Source organism: Canis lupus, chromosome 4, assembly GCF_048164855.1.
Source record: "Canis lupus baileyi chromosome 4, mCanLup2.hap1, whole genome shotgun sequence".
In the NCBI taxonomy this organism is placed as follows: Eukaryota; Metazoa; Chordata; class Mammalia; order Carnivora; family Canidae; genus Canis; species Canis lupus.
Genome location: NC_132841.1, coordinates 25,685,709 through 25,702,330, shown reverse-complemented (window position 1 = coordinate 25,702,330; position 16,622 = coordinate 25,685,709). Strand labels below are relative to the sequence as shown.

The window sequence follows — 16,622 nt, the reverse complement described above, 5'->3', positions numbered from 1 at the left end:
TTAGACTCAAATTCTAACCTGTCAGTCAGACTGCATGTTTTCTATCAAGTTTTAGGCATGCCACTTAATGCCAACTTGGGCTTGCACTACAGATAAAAGCCACAAAAAGAGAAAACTTAAGACTACACCTTTGCTTCAGTTTCTGCCTAATTTTCCTTGTTTTCTAGTGTTCCCAGGTTGTGGCTTTTATATTTTGTTCAGCATTATAATTGCTACCTGAAGAAAGAATGGTCTAATAGGAGCTATTTTTACTATCTAAGTTCGAAGTCAGGATTCACTTTTTCAGGCCTGACTTGGCTCAACATTGTATTTGCTATATTCATTCATATTGTTAAGTGTAATATTATTCATTAATTCTCTTTTCATTACATATCCCACTGTATTAGTGTATCATTTATTTATTTTACTGTTTATAGACAGTTGTATTGTTTCCAATTATTTTGGTCATTACACATAGCACTAGTCTATTTGTCACAACAAAAGACTAGAAATAACCAAGATGTACACAGGAAGATTAGTTAAATTAAAGGATGGTGCATTAATGAAATGGAATATTACACAGTCCTAAACACATGGAACGATCTCCAAGATGTATTAACTGAAAAAGCAAGGTGTGGAAAAATATGTATAATTGTTTTCCTTTTTTTTCTTTCTTTTCTTTTTTTTTTTTGTATATTTTTTTATTGGAGTTCCATTTGCCAACATATAGCATAACACCCAGTGCTCATCCCGTCAAGTGTATAATTGTTTTCCAATAGAAGCCCTGGTTGAGGGGCACCTGGGTGGCTCAGTGGTTGAGTGTCTGCCTTGGGCTCAGGTTGTGATCTCGGTGTTCTGGAATCAAGTCCCATATCGGACTCCCCAGAGGGAGCCTGCTTCTCCCTCTGTCTCTCTCTGTATGTCTCTCATGAATAAATAAATAAAATCTTAAAAAAAAAAATAAGACAGATGCAATTGCATATGTAATGAGTTAAGAATGTCCTTAAATAAGAAGTGAGGACATACAGAGATAGAGCTATAAGCCAAGGACTTTATCAAGAAATGCCAAGGATTGATTGTCAAGAGCCACAAGAAGCTAGGAAGATACAAGGAAGAATTTTTCTCTATAGACTTGAGAGGAAACATGGCCCTATGATATCTTTATCACTCTACATGATGATATTAGAGACTTTCAGCCTTTAGAACTGAAAGACAATAAATTTATGTTGGTTGCAAAGGGCTGGCAAAAGTTAGAGAAACTGAGGAGTTTCTTTTTCTTTTTTTTTTTTTTTTTTGAGGAGTTTCTTTTAGGGTGACAAAAATGTTCTAAAATTGACGGTGGTGACGGTTGTAAAACTGTGAATATACAAAAAAACTGAATTATACATTTTAAATGCGTAAATTATACGGTATATGAATTATATCTCAATAAAGCTGTTTGGGGAAAAATAAGATGAAATACAGGAAGAATAAATCAGAAACTAATGAATTCAGTTGCCTTCAAAAGGTAGGTGAAGGGACACCTGGGTGGCTCAGCAGTTAAACGTCTGCCTTCGGCTCAGGGTGTGATCCTGGAGTCCCACAATGGGCTCCCTGCATGGAGTCTGGTTCTCCCTCTGCCTATGTCTCTGCCTCTCTCTGTGTCTCTCATGAATAAATAATAAAAATAAAAATAAAAATAAAAATAAAAAGTAAAGATAAAAAAAAGTGGTAGGTGGAAAAAGGATGGAATAATGGGAAAATGGGAATGGAGAAGAGATGTGGGGAGAGAGACAATTCATTAAATATATCTTTGTAAAGAGACACCACAGTATCTACAGAGCCATGATAACCTTATACACACCATTTAGAAAGTTAAAATTAACTGTGGGGGGAAATGCTGTTGTGTTATACTGGAGTAGGCAAGATCAGTATGAACTCATATTAAAAATATATATATACACACACACACATATATACATGCACACACAGATATAGACAAATAGATACAGAAATAGGTATAGATGTATGCATATATTCATGTATTTTTAAATTCCATTCACAGAGAAACTTAGAAGAAAAAACAAGAGAAATTGACTAACTACTAATGCATTATGTGGGGTCCTGGATTGTATACTGTAGACCAGAAAAAGAACATTAGTGAAATAACTAGTAACATCTGAAGAAGGTGTGTAGCTTTTTAAATAATATTCTTTCAATATTAATTTCCTGGTTTTGATAATTGTACTACAGTTATATAAAATGTTAGTGTTTAGGAAAGCTGAGTGAAGGATATATGGAAGATCTGTATTTTTGCAATCTCTTTGCTGCAAAATGAAAAGTTAAAAACATTAAAAATTTAAGATCAATGTTGTTATGAATATCCTTGTATGTAAATCTTTGTGCATATGCTAAATTATTCCATAGGATTAATTCCTGTAACTAAAATTACTGAGTCAAAGGATATGCATATTTTAAAGGCTTTTGATATGTATTCTCAAGCTGTCACCCAGGAAAGCTGTACAAAATTTCTCCCACCAGCAGTGGGTCTCAATTATTTTTCAAACTTCAAGATGTACCAGATGATCTCTAAGGTCATTTCTAGTTCTTGTCTGCACCAAAACCTCACTTATATTGCACAAATCACTGTGCAAATCACTATGATCACTATGTAAAGTGAACTCATGCTTGCATTATTTTATTTCTACAGCCCATTTCTTGGTAAAATTCAAATAATGTTTTCTATGTATAGTTTTCTAGTGTGTATCCTACCTGCTTTATTTATGTATAAGCTCTCTAAAGGGCCATATGCCTTTGTTTCCAATAAAACTCCAGCACAGTATATGTTAGAAACAGCAGTGGTTCAATATAGCATTTCAGTTAAGTTGCAACTTGGTTCTTGTCATAGACATGTTCAGATACCTGATATTTCAAGTCCTGTATCATTTTTGCATGAAGTCCTTCCTCATTTTGCCTTCCTTATACTTTCCTGGGTCTTTACAGTTCAGGCTGTAATTGCAGAGCTGGGTACCCCAACTTTAAGATAGTTCTAACAAGGACAGGATATGTATCAAGAGTAGAGCATAGAATTACTTTAGACGTTAAGATGTAAGTTCCAGCCCAACTGGAACTGCAGAGCTTTTGTTTTAACAAATTGTCTTCTGTACTAATCAATTCTTAGGACTGGCCTGGGCTTCAATCTAGATTGTCTTAGCCCTGAGTGATTATCCTTCCTAGCATTCTAGGCTCCACTTTCTAAAAACTAAACTGCTCTAACTCCAATGTATTTGTTAAGCATTTTAGTGTTTGCCAGTTTCTGGCAACCTTTCCTCTTAGAAGACCAATACAGCTCCTTTTATATAAGAATAGACTTCTCTGAATGATACCGATAGCCTCCTGAGAAAGAGCTTTTTTCCTTTTTCCACAACCACTCCTACCTCACATAATAACTTGGTGTGTTCATACCAGAACTGCTGAGGCTGCTGTACCCTTGGAAACTGTACTTAAAATGACTTGCTACCAACTCCTGGATCTACTTTATCTCAACATCTGCCTCACCTGAATTAAGTTTTTTCCCAGTCCCCACCACTCTGCTTTCCTGACTTTCCTATTTAACCGATCCACTATGCTTACCGATCCGCTATGCTTCCTTCCTAGCCCATTAATCTAACTTACTATAATCTACTTTATCACAGCTTTGGCTTGTAAACTATAGAAACAGCACAAAAGGTCAATTCTCGAAACCTTGATTGGCATGATTCATCTGGAGGAAAATTATCACCCCAACAAGATCTATATAATATTTCCATTTTCCCCTGTTTAGGTAAAATTTAGCGTAACTTGAAGAGAAAAGCTAGCTATGCTTTGATTCTGAATTGAAACCACCAAATAACATATAGTAACACATGGAAAACTGAGCTGTGAACAGATCCCAGATTAAATGTCAGTACTGTCAATGGTGACAAATGCCTTTATGCTTAATAGATAAGCTTACAAGTGTATGCTGGGTTGGGTTGTTGCTATCACGTGTCAAAGAAACCTAATGACCCTATTATGATCCACTTCTTATGCTGACATACCAATGAGTAGGTTTCTAAAAGTTTATTGCAGCTGAATGTTCAGTTAAAGTTTAATATATATATTAAACATATATTAATATATCTATATAATATATAATATAAAATATAGTAATATATTTCATTAATATATATTATATAAATAAACATTTTATCTTTTTCCCTCTAAATAGTTCTTTGTACTTATAAAACATCCAATTAAAAAAATCTAAATGAGGGGATCCCTGGGTGGCTCAGCAGTTTAGCGCCTGCCTTTGGCCGAGGGCGTGATCCTGGAGTCCTGGCATTGAGTCCTATGTCGGGCTTCCGGCATGGAGCCTGCTTCTCCCTCTGCCTATGTCTCTGCCTCTCTCTCTCTCTCTCTCTCTCTCTTATAAATAAATAAATAAATCTTTAAAAAAATCTAAATGTAGATATTCTTTATAGAGGAATGTGAAGATAGGAATGGATAAATTGAAGGTTATTTCAAAATAAAGCTTTTTGATTAGCCTTTGTGTCAAATTCTCAAAGTAGCTATAGCCAAGGCTCTAAAAATCTTAAGCCTATATGGATTTGTTATAATGGCTTAACAGATTCCAGAATAGCTGACTGCAATACTATTCGATCATAACAAAGAGCACTGTTGATCTTTCACAATAATCATGCTATGACTTGTAATTTATGGTGGAAATATAATGGTTAATCCTAGTACTGTAAGTCACAGATGGTCAAGGCCATGGTTTACTTTCTAGGACTCAGGGGCATATTCATATTAACCAGGAGTTTCGACATGAACCTTGCTAGGGGTCCATGTAACTGTTTCAGGGAACTAGACTTTTTGTCTAGGCCTCCATTCATTGTTCCTCATCCAATCTTCCTTAAGACCTAGCTATACTCCACATATTTAAGCAACATCTAGAAGGAATAAGACCATTTTAAAACAGAACAGTTTCTTCATTAAAATGTGAGTCACAGAAGGAACAGTGTTCTCTAGAAAGTTCAATGACAAAGATTTATATGAAAAATTTCACAAAAAAACACCTTGAATCGTAGACTATAATCACATTATACAGCTTGTAAATGTAGACTCTTTAGTGAAGACATATTTCTACTGCTTTCAATTTTAGGGGAGTCTATCATTCACTTATTAAACACTAAACCATGAATATCTCCTGAAAATGAAGACATTTCTCTAGTGTTACCTGCTGCTTCTATGTAGATTTAAAATGGGATGAATATATTTATTTAATTTTAAATGTTACTTTGAACTTCTATTTCTGGTTTCTAGTATCAGAATTTCTATAATTTTATTAATAGATATATTATCTCCTAGTTTAGTCTCAACTACAAATTTTATTAATGGGTTACTGACTCTTTTTCCTTAATTTAAGGAAAGAAAATATTTAATAAAGCTAGTTCAGTAGCACTTCTTTTAGAAGGCACTTTAGTATGAACTGTCTCCATGGCTGAATTCATTACCCTTTCACATTAGTCTTTGTTTATCATCTTTAAACCAAACCAATCTTTATTAATTTTCTAAGGCATTTTCCCTAGTGCTCTTACCATGGTTTATATATAGCTTTTTCTCTACAATTTTCCTAACCCTATCAAATTTGTCTCACTCTAACCCCACAGGTTTATTCATTACTAATACCTTTTAGAGGGATTATTGCAGTTTTTATTCTTTGGCATTTAATTAGAAAATAAAAATATCTTCACGTTTAGTATTCACTGATCCCTCTGAAACAGGGCTTTATAAACAAATAAAAGTGCATTATGATAAACTGACCACAAGATGTTTCTCAGCCCAAATGATCTCTTCTTCCTTTGTATGCACTTCAAGATAATTAATTAATTAATTAATTAATTAATGGGGAGGGGGAGAACAACAAGAGCAAGCAGGGAGGGTGGGCAGAGGGAGAGAATCTCAAGTAGACTCCATACCGAGTGCAGAGCCTGATGCGGAGCTCAGTTTCATGACCTTGAGATCATGGCCTGAGCTGAAATCAAGAATTAGATGCTTAACCCACTGAGCCACTCAGGCATCGCTCCTTCTGTATGTACTTTAAGCACTTAATCATGTACTGCCCAGCAAAGCATTAAAAAACCTATCACAACTTATCATTCATGTTTACCCACAAATCTCTCCCCAATATTTGACATTCTCTGTGATACATTATACCTTTTAAGGCCTCTTTGCATTTTTATCTTGTTATTCCATCAATTTATATTCCTTTGGAATCTCAACTTGCCAAAAATGAACTGTACTCTTCAAAGCCTCATTAAAACACCACTTCTTTGTGAAACTTTCTCCAATTCCTTGTGTCTTCTGTCCTATAAAGGGTAGTTCATTAAAGTCATATACTACTTCTCTTACTGTGTTAGTGGGTTATGCCTCTCCTAGATTTCAAGAAATAGAATTTTTGTCTCATTTATTTTTATAACCATAATTCTTGACACACAGTAGGTGCTCAGTAAAACCACAGTGATCTGAATTCATCTGTACTGCTACTTTACTGTTTTATCTATTGGTATTTTACCATTCCCACTTGTCCTGTTAGAGAGTCTCAGATTTCTTTAAGTTCTATATTACCTGGCATATTCTTAGCACATAATCAAAGATCTTTGAATTGGAAGAAATGTTAGAAATAGCACAGCACAAAAACTTAAGCAATACAAGAATTCATTTCACTAAATATCTTTGTTTTACTATCTATAATAAGGAGCATGACAATATGGACTGGTTTGCTCAGGATAGCCCTAGTATAATTAATGGTACTCTCTTTCACTCTCAAATATATCTGAGTTTTGTTAAGTTTTATGGTCATCTTAATAATGAAAAACTGTTTACTTCCTCATAAGTACTGGACAGTTGAACAGTCCTAATTATTGTATCTTTTGAATTCTGAACCATATGGATGTATTGCCTATTCAGAGAACAGTTAAAAAAAATTTCCCCTTTGTTATAAGGTAGGTAAGGGTAGAGTTTTCTAGAACTAAATGAAATAAAAATACAGGCAAAATTTAATATGATAAGTAAATCAGGGGCACCTGGGTGGCTCAGTTAGTTAAGTGTCTGAATTGATTTTGGCTCAGGTCCTGATCTCAGGGTTGTGAGACTAAGCCCTGTATTGGGCTCCATGCTGGTGTGGAGCCTGCTTAAGATTCTCCTCACCTCTCTCCTTCTCCCATTTGCTTGCACATGCATTCTCTCTCTCTCTCTCTCTCAAAAAAAAAAAAAAAAAAAAAAGATAAATAAATTGAATATTGGGCTAAGTGCTAAATGATTAATTTGACAACAAATTAGGACATTTTCTTAGGGCTTTAGATTGCTTATTAAACCAGAAAGGCACTGAATATAAGAACTTAAAATAGTTTAACAGAAGCAGAAAAAAGCTAAATAAACTTCATGGGCCAAGATTAAACAACAGGGGAAAATCCTTAGGAATAGTGGCTTCTATTTTGGCTACTTCAAAGGTCAATGAATATAAAAAATGATGTACACTTCTAAAGAAATTTAATTAGGATAAACTGTCTTGGCTAAGGCTTAAAGGAATAAAGCAATAGATAAGTCTTCATTTAAGCAGTTTTTAATGTCCAATGAGCAACCACTTTTTTCTTTTAACCTAAGAAAATTTTAACTGTTCAATGATCTGAATCAGATTTTTCTGCTACACCTCCGAAGACTTTTATCTGAGCCAAAGACATACACGCCATGTTTCAGCCAAAATAAAATTCTGCCGCCAAGCTGTAATGTTCTGAAAAATAAATTTTGGAGTCTAACTGAATTTTAGAAAAATCACTCACTGGGCAAAAACAGTAATTATTCTGAAAAACATTTGGTAATATACTTCTCAGATAAATATCCATTTATAATATATTTTCAAGAGTTTTCAATTATAGAAATTGACTTTGGAGTTTTAAAAGAAGATGGATACATTATCTAAGAACTATTTAATTTAATGTGTACATATATATCTATAAACATGTAGGTAAATGTAGCTATCATTAGATATCCTTCACATACACATAATGCATTTATAAGATATGTATACACACCTCCATGTGGGACTGTTTTAACCAGTTCTAAAAAATTCTAACTGAAGAGAAGTCTTAAAATTAGAGATTATATGGCTGAAGCTCTGAGAAACAGAGTTAAGCAAATATATACTAGATCATATACGTACATTTTCTTGAGTCAAAAGGTCTCTGGATGTATTCCTACAGGAAGATTTAGAATACAAAAATCTATTGGTATTGCTCTAATGGTTAAGTGTAATGAAGAGGCAGAAAGTGATCCTTTAAATATACATTCTCAGATACACTAAAAGCTATAAACCAGGGTTTTCCCAATCTTGGCATTCCTGTTATTTTGGGCCAGATAAATCTCTGTTGTTGATGGCTGTCCTGTATATTACAGGATATATAAGTGGCATCTTTGGCTTTTGTCCATTTCCTACTGCCCACCCAACTGTAACAACCAAAAGTGAAGGGAAAAACTGCTCCTGGTTGAGAACCACTGCTGTAAATAAATGAGGCAATGTAGTATAGAATAGATTAGACTGGATTGGGATTCAAGATGCTGGGATTTTTTTTTTTTTAAGATTCTATTTATTTATTTATGAGAGAGAAAGAGAGAGAAAGAGAGAGAGAGAGAGAGAGAGAAAGGCAGAGACACAGGCAGAGGGAGAAGCAGGCTCCAATGCAGGACTTGATCCCAGGTCTCCAAGATCACACTCTGGGCTGAAGGCAGCACTAAACCTCTGAGCCACCTGGGCTCCTTGACTTTTTTTTTGGGCCCGAGTTTTTTGGTCTGATCCAGTTTTTTTGGCTCTAACTTTGGGTTCTTGTGTAAATTATTGCATCCACCCATTCTCAAAGTAGGTTATGGATGGTAGTATTGCTAAATCAGCTAAGAACCTTATATAACAGATGAATACACTTAATTTTCTTGAGCCATATATTTTTCTATTTTACAATTAAAAATATTGACTAGGAACTTTAATTTAGGCTCTAATGCCATAGCTTGTGATAAATCACTTCCTATACGATAAGCAGATAGAGAAGCTATACAATAAAAATAAAAAAAAATAAATGCAGGTATGAGAGCACTGTCAAGGTAGCCAAGACTTGGTAAGATAACGTTGCTGGGAGTAGAAAACCTTAAGAAGCTAGGGTGACATTTAAAAAGTTGATTTCCCCCTCAGGGCACTTGTAAATTTTTGGCACTGGGTTAGAGGTTGAGAATCTAGGAAAAGGGCTCTTAATAAGAGACAGAAAAGTCAACAGAGCTTTTGACAATCTCCAGGATGCTGAAACAAAAACTGGAGTTTGGGGCTGCCAAGGCAGTCAGAATTGAGGTATCATGTTCTTTAGGAGAAGGAAAGGTATTTGCCAAATTTGTAATGTTACAGGACAAGAAGGCAAGACACTAAGCAGAAGGCCTCTAAAAGGCAGAGTAGCATTTTTAGCACTCATATGGTGCCAACAACAACCTATCAAGTATGGGCCCTAGTAAATACTGTAGAATTTCAGTTGAGATTTCAGGAGAGTTATAGCATAGGAGTGGAGGCAAATTAAAAGCCTTAGAAAAGCTGTAACTCAACCTGGAGTTGGTTCAGTCCTCAAACTATCTGCTCTAGCTGTTTTTTTTTTTTTTTTAATTTATGATAGTCACAGAGAGAAAGAGAGGCAGAGACACAGGCAGAGGGAGAAGCAGGCTCCATGCACCGGGAGCCTGACGTGGGATTCGATCCCGGGTCTCCAGGATCGCGCCCTGGGCCAAAGGCAGGCGCCAAACCGCTGCGCCACCCAGGGATCCCTCTAGCTGTTTTTTTATAGGAAAATAATACCACCAACAGAAATGCTATAGTTTATTATGGACAATATATAGCATTTAATGAAAATATATCAGGCAAACCAAGACATGAGGCCTTCCCAAAAGAAGACAAAAAAAGACTCATAGATGACTAAGATATAATTTTTGAATATGCAAATTATTACTGTCAATAACATGTTCAAAAAATAAATGACAAGATAGATGATTATAGTATAGAACTGATGATAATAAAAAAAGGGATCTAATAATATAGAAAGTAAAAAATGTGACTAATGAAATAAAGAACTCAATGAGGTGTTGAAATGCAGATTGGACAAAGTAGAAGGGAGGATAGTGAACTAAATGCCAGGTCACTAAGATATGTGTAACTGGTGTTCCAATTAGAAAGAGAGGAATGTAGTATCCAAAGAGATAAAGGTTGGAAAATCTCCAAAACTGGTAAGAGTCATCAACCACAGATCCAAGTACTAAAAACTCTGCAGGATAAATACAAGAAAACCAGAACCAAGTCCAAAGTTAAAGTCAAAGAAAAATTCTAAAAACCAGACAGAGAAAGTGGAAATATATCTAAAGAAGCAAGAATAAGACTAACAACTGACTTCTTTTTTTTTTTTTAAAGATTTTATTTATTTATTCACGATAGATATATATAGAAAGACAGAGAGAGGCAGAGACACAGGCAGAGGGAGAAGCAGGCTCCATTACAGGGAGCCCAACGTGGGACTTGATCCCGGGAGTCCAGGATCGCGCCCTGGGCCAAAGGCAGGCGCTAAACCACTGAGCCACCCAGGGATCCCCTAACAACTGACTTCTTGACAAAAATAAAAGAATCCAAAGATTATGGAAGTCACTGTAAAGAGTCAAAGAATATACCGTCTAATACAGAGTTCTATACTTATTGAAAGGCAAAATAAAAGATAACTGCAGGAGCGCCTGGGTAGCTCAATTGGTTAAGCATCCCACTTTTGTTTTCAGTTCAGGTCATGATCTCAGGGTTTTAAGATCAAGCCCTACGTTGGGCTCTGTGCTGAACATGGAGAGTGCTTGGGATTCCCTCTCCCCGCTCTCACTTTGCAGCAGCCCCCATGCTTGCTCCCTTCCCTTTTCTCAAAAAAAGAAAAAAAAATCTGCAAACAAAAATTAAGAGAATCCACATTCTCGGTGGAATAATAAAAGAAGCAAGGGGAGGCAGAAGAAAAATGATAAAATAATTCTTAATTATTCAGATGAAAACATGGAAATGCAGGAGGAGAAGAACAACAATGTAAAGAGTAAAATTCAACTGCACAAAATGATAACAGTATTTTGTCACTACAAGGCATTAAAATGTAGAATTAAGGTGACTGACAACAATAATACAGAAGGTTGGAGGTCTTAAATGGAATTAAAATCTTCTAAGATCTTCCATTGTACGAGAAGTGGCAAACCTTATAGTTTATGTTTGACTTCAATATGTCAAGGATACATTTTTGTAATCTTTAGGGCAAACATCAAAAGGATATACAACTGCCAAGCAAATAGAAAAGGAAATGAATAAAAAAAACCTTGTTCAATTCCAAAAGAAGCAGGAAAGAAGAAAAAAAGAAGATAAACATGTGAGACAAACAGGAAAACAAAGAGTAAGATGTGAGATAGGAATCCAATTATATGAGTAATGTATATTAAATATAAATAGACTCCAATTAAAAGATAGAATGAATTTAAAAAATACAATAAAATGCATTCTAATTACCAAAAAAAATCTTGTATTTAAGAACAGAAAGTTTGAAAGTAAAGGGATTGGAAAGCCATGCAAACACTAAAACAACATAAAACTGGCAGTTAAACTAATAATAGATGCAAAAGATATTCATCATTAGAGGTAATGGAGGATATTTCCAAATGATAAAAGGTTCAATCCATCAAGAAGATAGAAAAATTCTAAACTTATACACGTCATTTACATACATATATATATAGCTTACACATGAATGAAAGCTTCAAAATATATAAAGCAGAACTAGATGGAACCAAAACGAGATATATAAAAATCCCAATCATAAGAGGACACTTTATTTTTATTTTATTTTGTGTTTTAAAGATGTTATTTATTTATTCATGAGAGACACAGAGAGAGAGGCAGAGACATAGGCAGAGGGAGAAGCAAGCTCCCTGTGGGTAGTCCGATGCAGAACTTGATCCCAAGACCCAGGATCATGATCTGAGCCAAAGACAGATGCCCAACCACTGAGCCAAACTGGCTCCCCATAGGAGGACACTTTAATAAACATTTCTCAATAACTGATAAAACAAGCAGATAAAAACTAAACAAGAGTATAAATGATCTGGACAACAAACTCAACAAAACTGACCTTTCTGTATATAGTAAGACTATATTTAAGAATGTTGGTATATTAAAAAAAAGGGATGGCAACATATATATTGTTTTCAAATGCACAAAAAATGTGTATAATACTGATCACATGATGTTCAATAAGACAAAGTTTCAACAAATTTTGAAGAACTAAATAAAATCATTCTGTCTGACCATGATAAAGTTAAACCAAAAATCAGAAAAAGATAATTAGAAAATATCTAAATATATTCCAGATATTTATAAATTAAGCAGAACTTCCTAAATAACTTCTAAAGAATATATCACAATAGTAACTAGAAAATGTTTTGAACTAAAAATAATAAAATAGACATATCAAAATTTAGAAATTTTGTAAGTAGAAAATAGAATAAAGAAAAAGTATGCAAAATTTAAAAAATAAAACATTCAATGGAGAAAATCAACAAAGACAGGGTTGGCTATTTTTCTTTTCATAAAAAGATTTTATTTATTTCAGAAGGAGAGCAAGAGAGCACGACTCCACAAGAGAAGCAGACTCCATGGTAAGCAGGGAACTGGTAATGGGGCTTAGTCCCAGAACCCTGGTATTATGACCTTGGCTTACTGCAGACTGAGCCACCCAGGTGCCCTCGTTCTTTACAAGACTAATAAAATTGATAAATCTTGTCATGGCCATGAAAATGTGCCTCTCAGATATTCCAAGTGGAACTATGGTCTGAAATTCACCACTGCATTCATACTGAGGCCACGTTTCCCTTGAGCACAACAGAGTAGCATAGAGACCTGTTCTTGAGATACATGGGATTCTTTTGGGCAACTTTGCTTGTTGGGCAACTTTGGCTTGTGGATTCCTCTCTGGCTTTGTCAAAACCTAACTGCATTGCAATCTATGTGTCTTCCTGCCCAACCTTCCTTTGGTCCTGCTAACACAAGGGTCAGACTTGTACAACAATTTGATAGGTTTCCCTGTTTCCTCAGGCTTCTAATTTATCTTCTGTTATAGGTGTTTCCTTCCATTAATCTCTTGAGTGTCAAGCCTCATCTTGGCATCTACTTCTTTTGAAAATCCAAATTAGCATAAACTTAAAGGAAGAGTGATCAAGGAAAAGAGAAAGAGCACACATTTATTTTTTTTTAATATTTTTTTATTATTTTTTTAAATTTATGATAGGCACACAGTGAGAGAGAGGCAGAGACACAGGCAGAGGGAGAAGCAGGCTCCATGCACCAGAAGCCCGATGTGGGACTCGATCCCGGGTCTCCAGGATCGCGCCCTGGGCCAAAGGCAGACGCCAAACCGCTGTGCCACCCAGGGATCCCTTTTTTTTTTTTTTTAAAGATTTTATTTATTTATTCATTAGAATACACAGAGAGGAGAGAGAGAGAGGCAGAAACACAGGCAGAGTAAGAAGCAGGCTCCATGCAGGGAGCCTGACGTAAGAGCACACATTTAATTCCAAGATTAGGAATCTAAAAAGGAACATCACTATAGATCCTACAGTAATTAAGAAGATGGAAGAATACTAGAAATAATTTTATGCTATTAAATTTGAGTACTTAGGTGAAATATACAAACCCTGAGAGAAATACAATTTATCAGAACTGACATAGAAAGAAATAGAAAATCGGGCACTCCTATTCAATTAAAGAAGAATCTGTAATGAAAAACTATCCAATAAAGTATTCTCTAGGCCCAGATATTTTGATGGGTGAACTCTTTCAAATATTTACATAAAAATTACCTCAAGCTTATAAAACTCTCCCAAAACAGAAAAAGGGCACTTCCTAATTCACTTCATAAGGTTATTAGAATGTTCCTGCACAAACTAACAAGGAAGTTACAAGAGAGAAAAATTAAGAAACAAACTCTTTCATAACACTGCAAAAATCTGAGATAAATATAATCAGATAAAATCCAGTGATATATTAAAAGAATATCATGACTCTACTGGGACTATCCCGATAATGTATGGAAAATGGAATGTTTACCATTCCAAAATCAAGCAGTAATTCACACATTAAAAAAGGGGGAGGGTGAAAAATCATATAGCAATCTCTAATAGGTACAGAAAAGTTATTTGATAAAATTCAACTCCCTTTATGACTAAAAACACCTCAACATCATCAACAACCAAACTCTTTGTAAACTATTAATGAAAGGAAACTTTCTTAATCTGTTAAAGAGTATCTATAAAGAGATTATAGCAAACTTTATCCTTTTTGATGAAATACTGAAGATTTTCCACGGGAGATTGGGAATGAGACAAAGATACTCACTATAACCAATAAAGAGATTACAGTAAACTTTATCCTTTTTGATGAAATACTGAAGATTTTCCATGGGAGATTGGGAATGAGACAAAGATACTCACTATAACCATTTCAGTTATACTCATAGTCACTGTGCTTCACTGTGCTAATAGTGTAGTAAGAAAAATAAAAAATAAATTCAAAGATTGGGAAAGAAGAAATTAAACTGTTATTATTCATAGATGATACCACTATATACACAGAAAATCCAAAAGAATCAACAGACATATTATTATAATTAATAAGTAGAAACAAAGCAAGTATAAAAATTCATATTCCAGTAAAACACAATTGGAAACTTAAAGTATGTCATTTAAAAATGATGTACCTGTATGTATAAAGGTGAGAGTGGATAACTGAGGACTTGTTGATAGATAAAAGACTGGAGGGTGAATTTGTGTGTATATAAAAGACTAATCAGTTTTTCTGACTAATTAGTAATGATGGAAAGGTTTTCTACTGATCTTTATAACTATGAATGTTTCTATACTTGATCTGAGCTCAGAATTAAAAAAAAAGGGTAGTACCAAAAAATAAATAATAAATGGGGATGCCCGGCTGGTTCAGTTGGTAGAGCATGTGACACATGATTTTAGGGTCGTGAGTTCAAGCCCCATGTTGGGCATAGAGCTCACATAAAGAAAATACAAAAAAAAAAAGGGGGGGGAGGGAATCTCATAAAAGTTATATATGTAAGACCATTATACTGAAAAAAAAATAACATTTTGAGAAAAATTAAAGACCACCTAAATTAATAGAGTAAAATACTCTATGGATTGGAAGACACAATATTGTAAAGATGTCAATTCTTTCCAAATGGGCTAAGATATTCGATATATAATTCAATTCAATAAAATTTTAGTAGGAATTAAGAAATTTCAGGGGGAAAACAATAATATGATTCTAAAATTTATGCGGAAATGCAAAGGGCCAAGAAAAGCCAGGATAAGCTTGAAGAACAAAGTTGGAAGTCTGGCATTACCAAATAAAAAGACTAATTATAAGTTAAGTAAATAAGAGTCTAAACTGGTTATAAAGATAAAGAAAACAACGGAATAGAATAGTCTAGAAAAAGACTGTCAGATATAAGGTAATGTGAAATGTGACAAAGGTATCAATTTACTGCAGTAAGGGTTGTTCCTTTTAATAAATGATGGTCGGTCAACTGGTTATTCATATGGGCAAAAGAAATGAATTGTCCCTCTACCTCATACCATATATAAAAATTAATTCTAATTCCAGGACTGTGAATGCAGATGAAAAGAGTAACATAAATTTTAAGGGGAAAAAAAAAAACAATAGGAAAACCTTTTAATGAGCTAGGGATATGCAAAGATTTTCTTTATAAGAATATGAAAAGTATTACCCATAAAGGAAAAACATTATTAACTGGTCTATATTAAAATTAAGAGCTTTATTTCTCAAAAGATACCATGAAGGGCATGAAAAGGAAAGCCACAAGGTGGGAGAATATAGTTGCAATACATTTATCTAACAAAAGACTTGTATGCAGACTGCTAATAGAATTATATATCAAGAAGACAATCTAATATAGGCAAAAGACTTCAACAGGAACTCTACAAAAGAAGATATCTAAATTCTAATAAGCAAATGAAAAGGGGCTCTACCTCACTAACTTAGGGAAAATCTAATGAAAGACACAATGAGAAACCAGAGCATACTCACCAGAATGGTTAAAATAAAAAACATGGACAGTAGAAAATGCTGATGAAAATGTGGAAAAATAAAAGCCATTCTATATACTGATGGTGGGCATATCAATTGGTACCACCACTTCAGAAAACTAGAAGTAAAAAAATGGAACTCTTCTGTAGCATAACTGTGGTTATGTGGTGGTAGTTTCATGATCTTACGCATTTGTTAAAGCACACAGAACCTTGACCATGAGGGGTGAACTGTACTTACTAACAAAACCAACCTAGATATGAAAGGAAACCAAAATGGAATACAAACTCTTAGAAACAAACCAAACTTTATTACAAATGAATAACGTAAACACACTGAAGTGGATGGAATAAAAGCACTAATCTGAAGTGACTCTGGAACAGTATTTTGACTGGACATCAGAGGGCTAAAGATGAAAAGAACTTTATAAACAAATAGT

General features: G+C 34.4%; 1 protein-coding gene and 1 non-coding gene across 21 annotated transcripts in view; one reads left to right on the top strand and one right to left on the bottom strand.

Annotated features, from left to right (window-relative positions):
* ADK (adenosine kinase) overlaps positions 1–16,622 on the bottom strand; it is a 506,565-nt gene that overhangs the window by 65,497 nt on the left and 424,446 nt on the right. Inside the window, exon 11 of one of the 20 annotated variants that reach the window (XM_072823671.1) lies at positions 6,201–6,347. The exons of 18 other annotated variants lie outside the window; for them this stretch is intronic. In XM_072823671.1, coding sequence (XP_072679772.1) covers positions 6,226–6,347 — 122 coding nt within the window. In that variant the 3' untranslated portion in view covers positions 6,201–6,225. Of the gene's footprint in view, positions 1–6,200; positions 6,348–16,622 lie in introns of those variants that run through there. One more of the 20 variants, XM_072823677.1, reaches the window with a different exon arrangement.
* Positions 14,933–15,001, top strand: LOC140632808 (small nucleolar RNA U2-30). The gene has a single exon (XR_012030494.1). It is a non-coding gene; the product is annotated as a small nucleolar RNA U2-30 (small nucleolar RNA).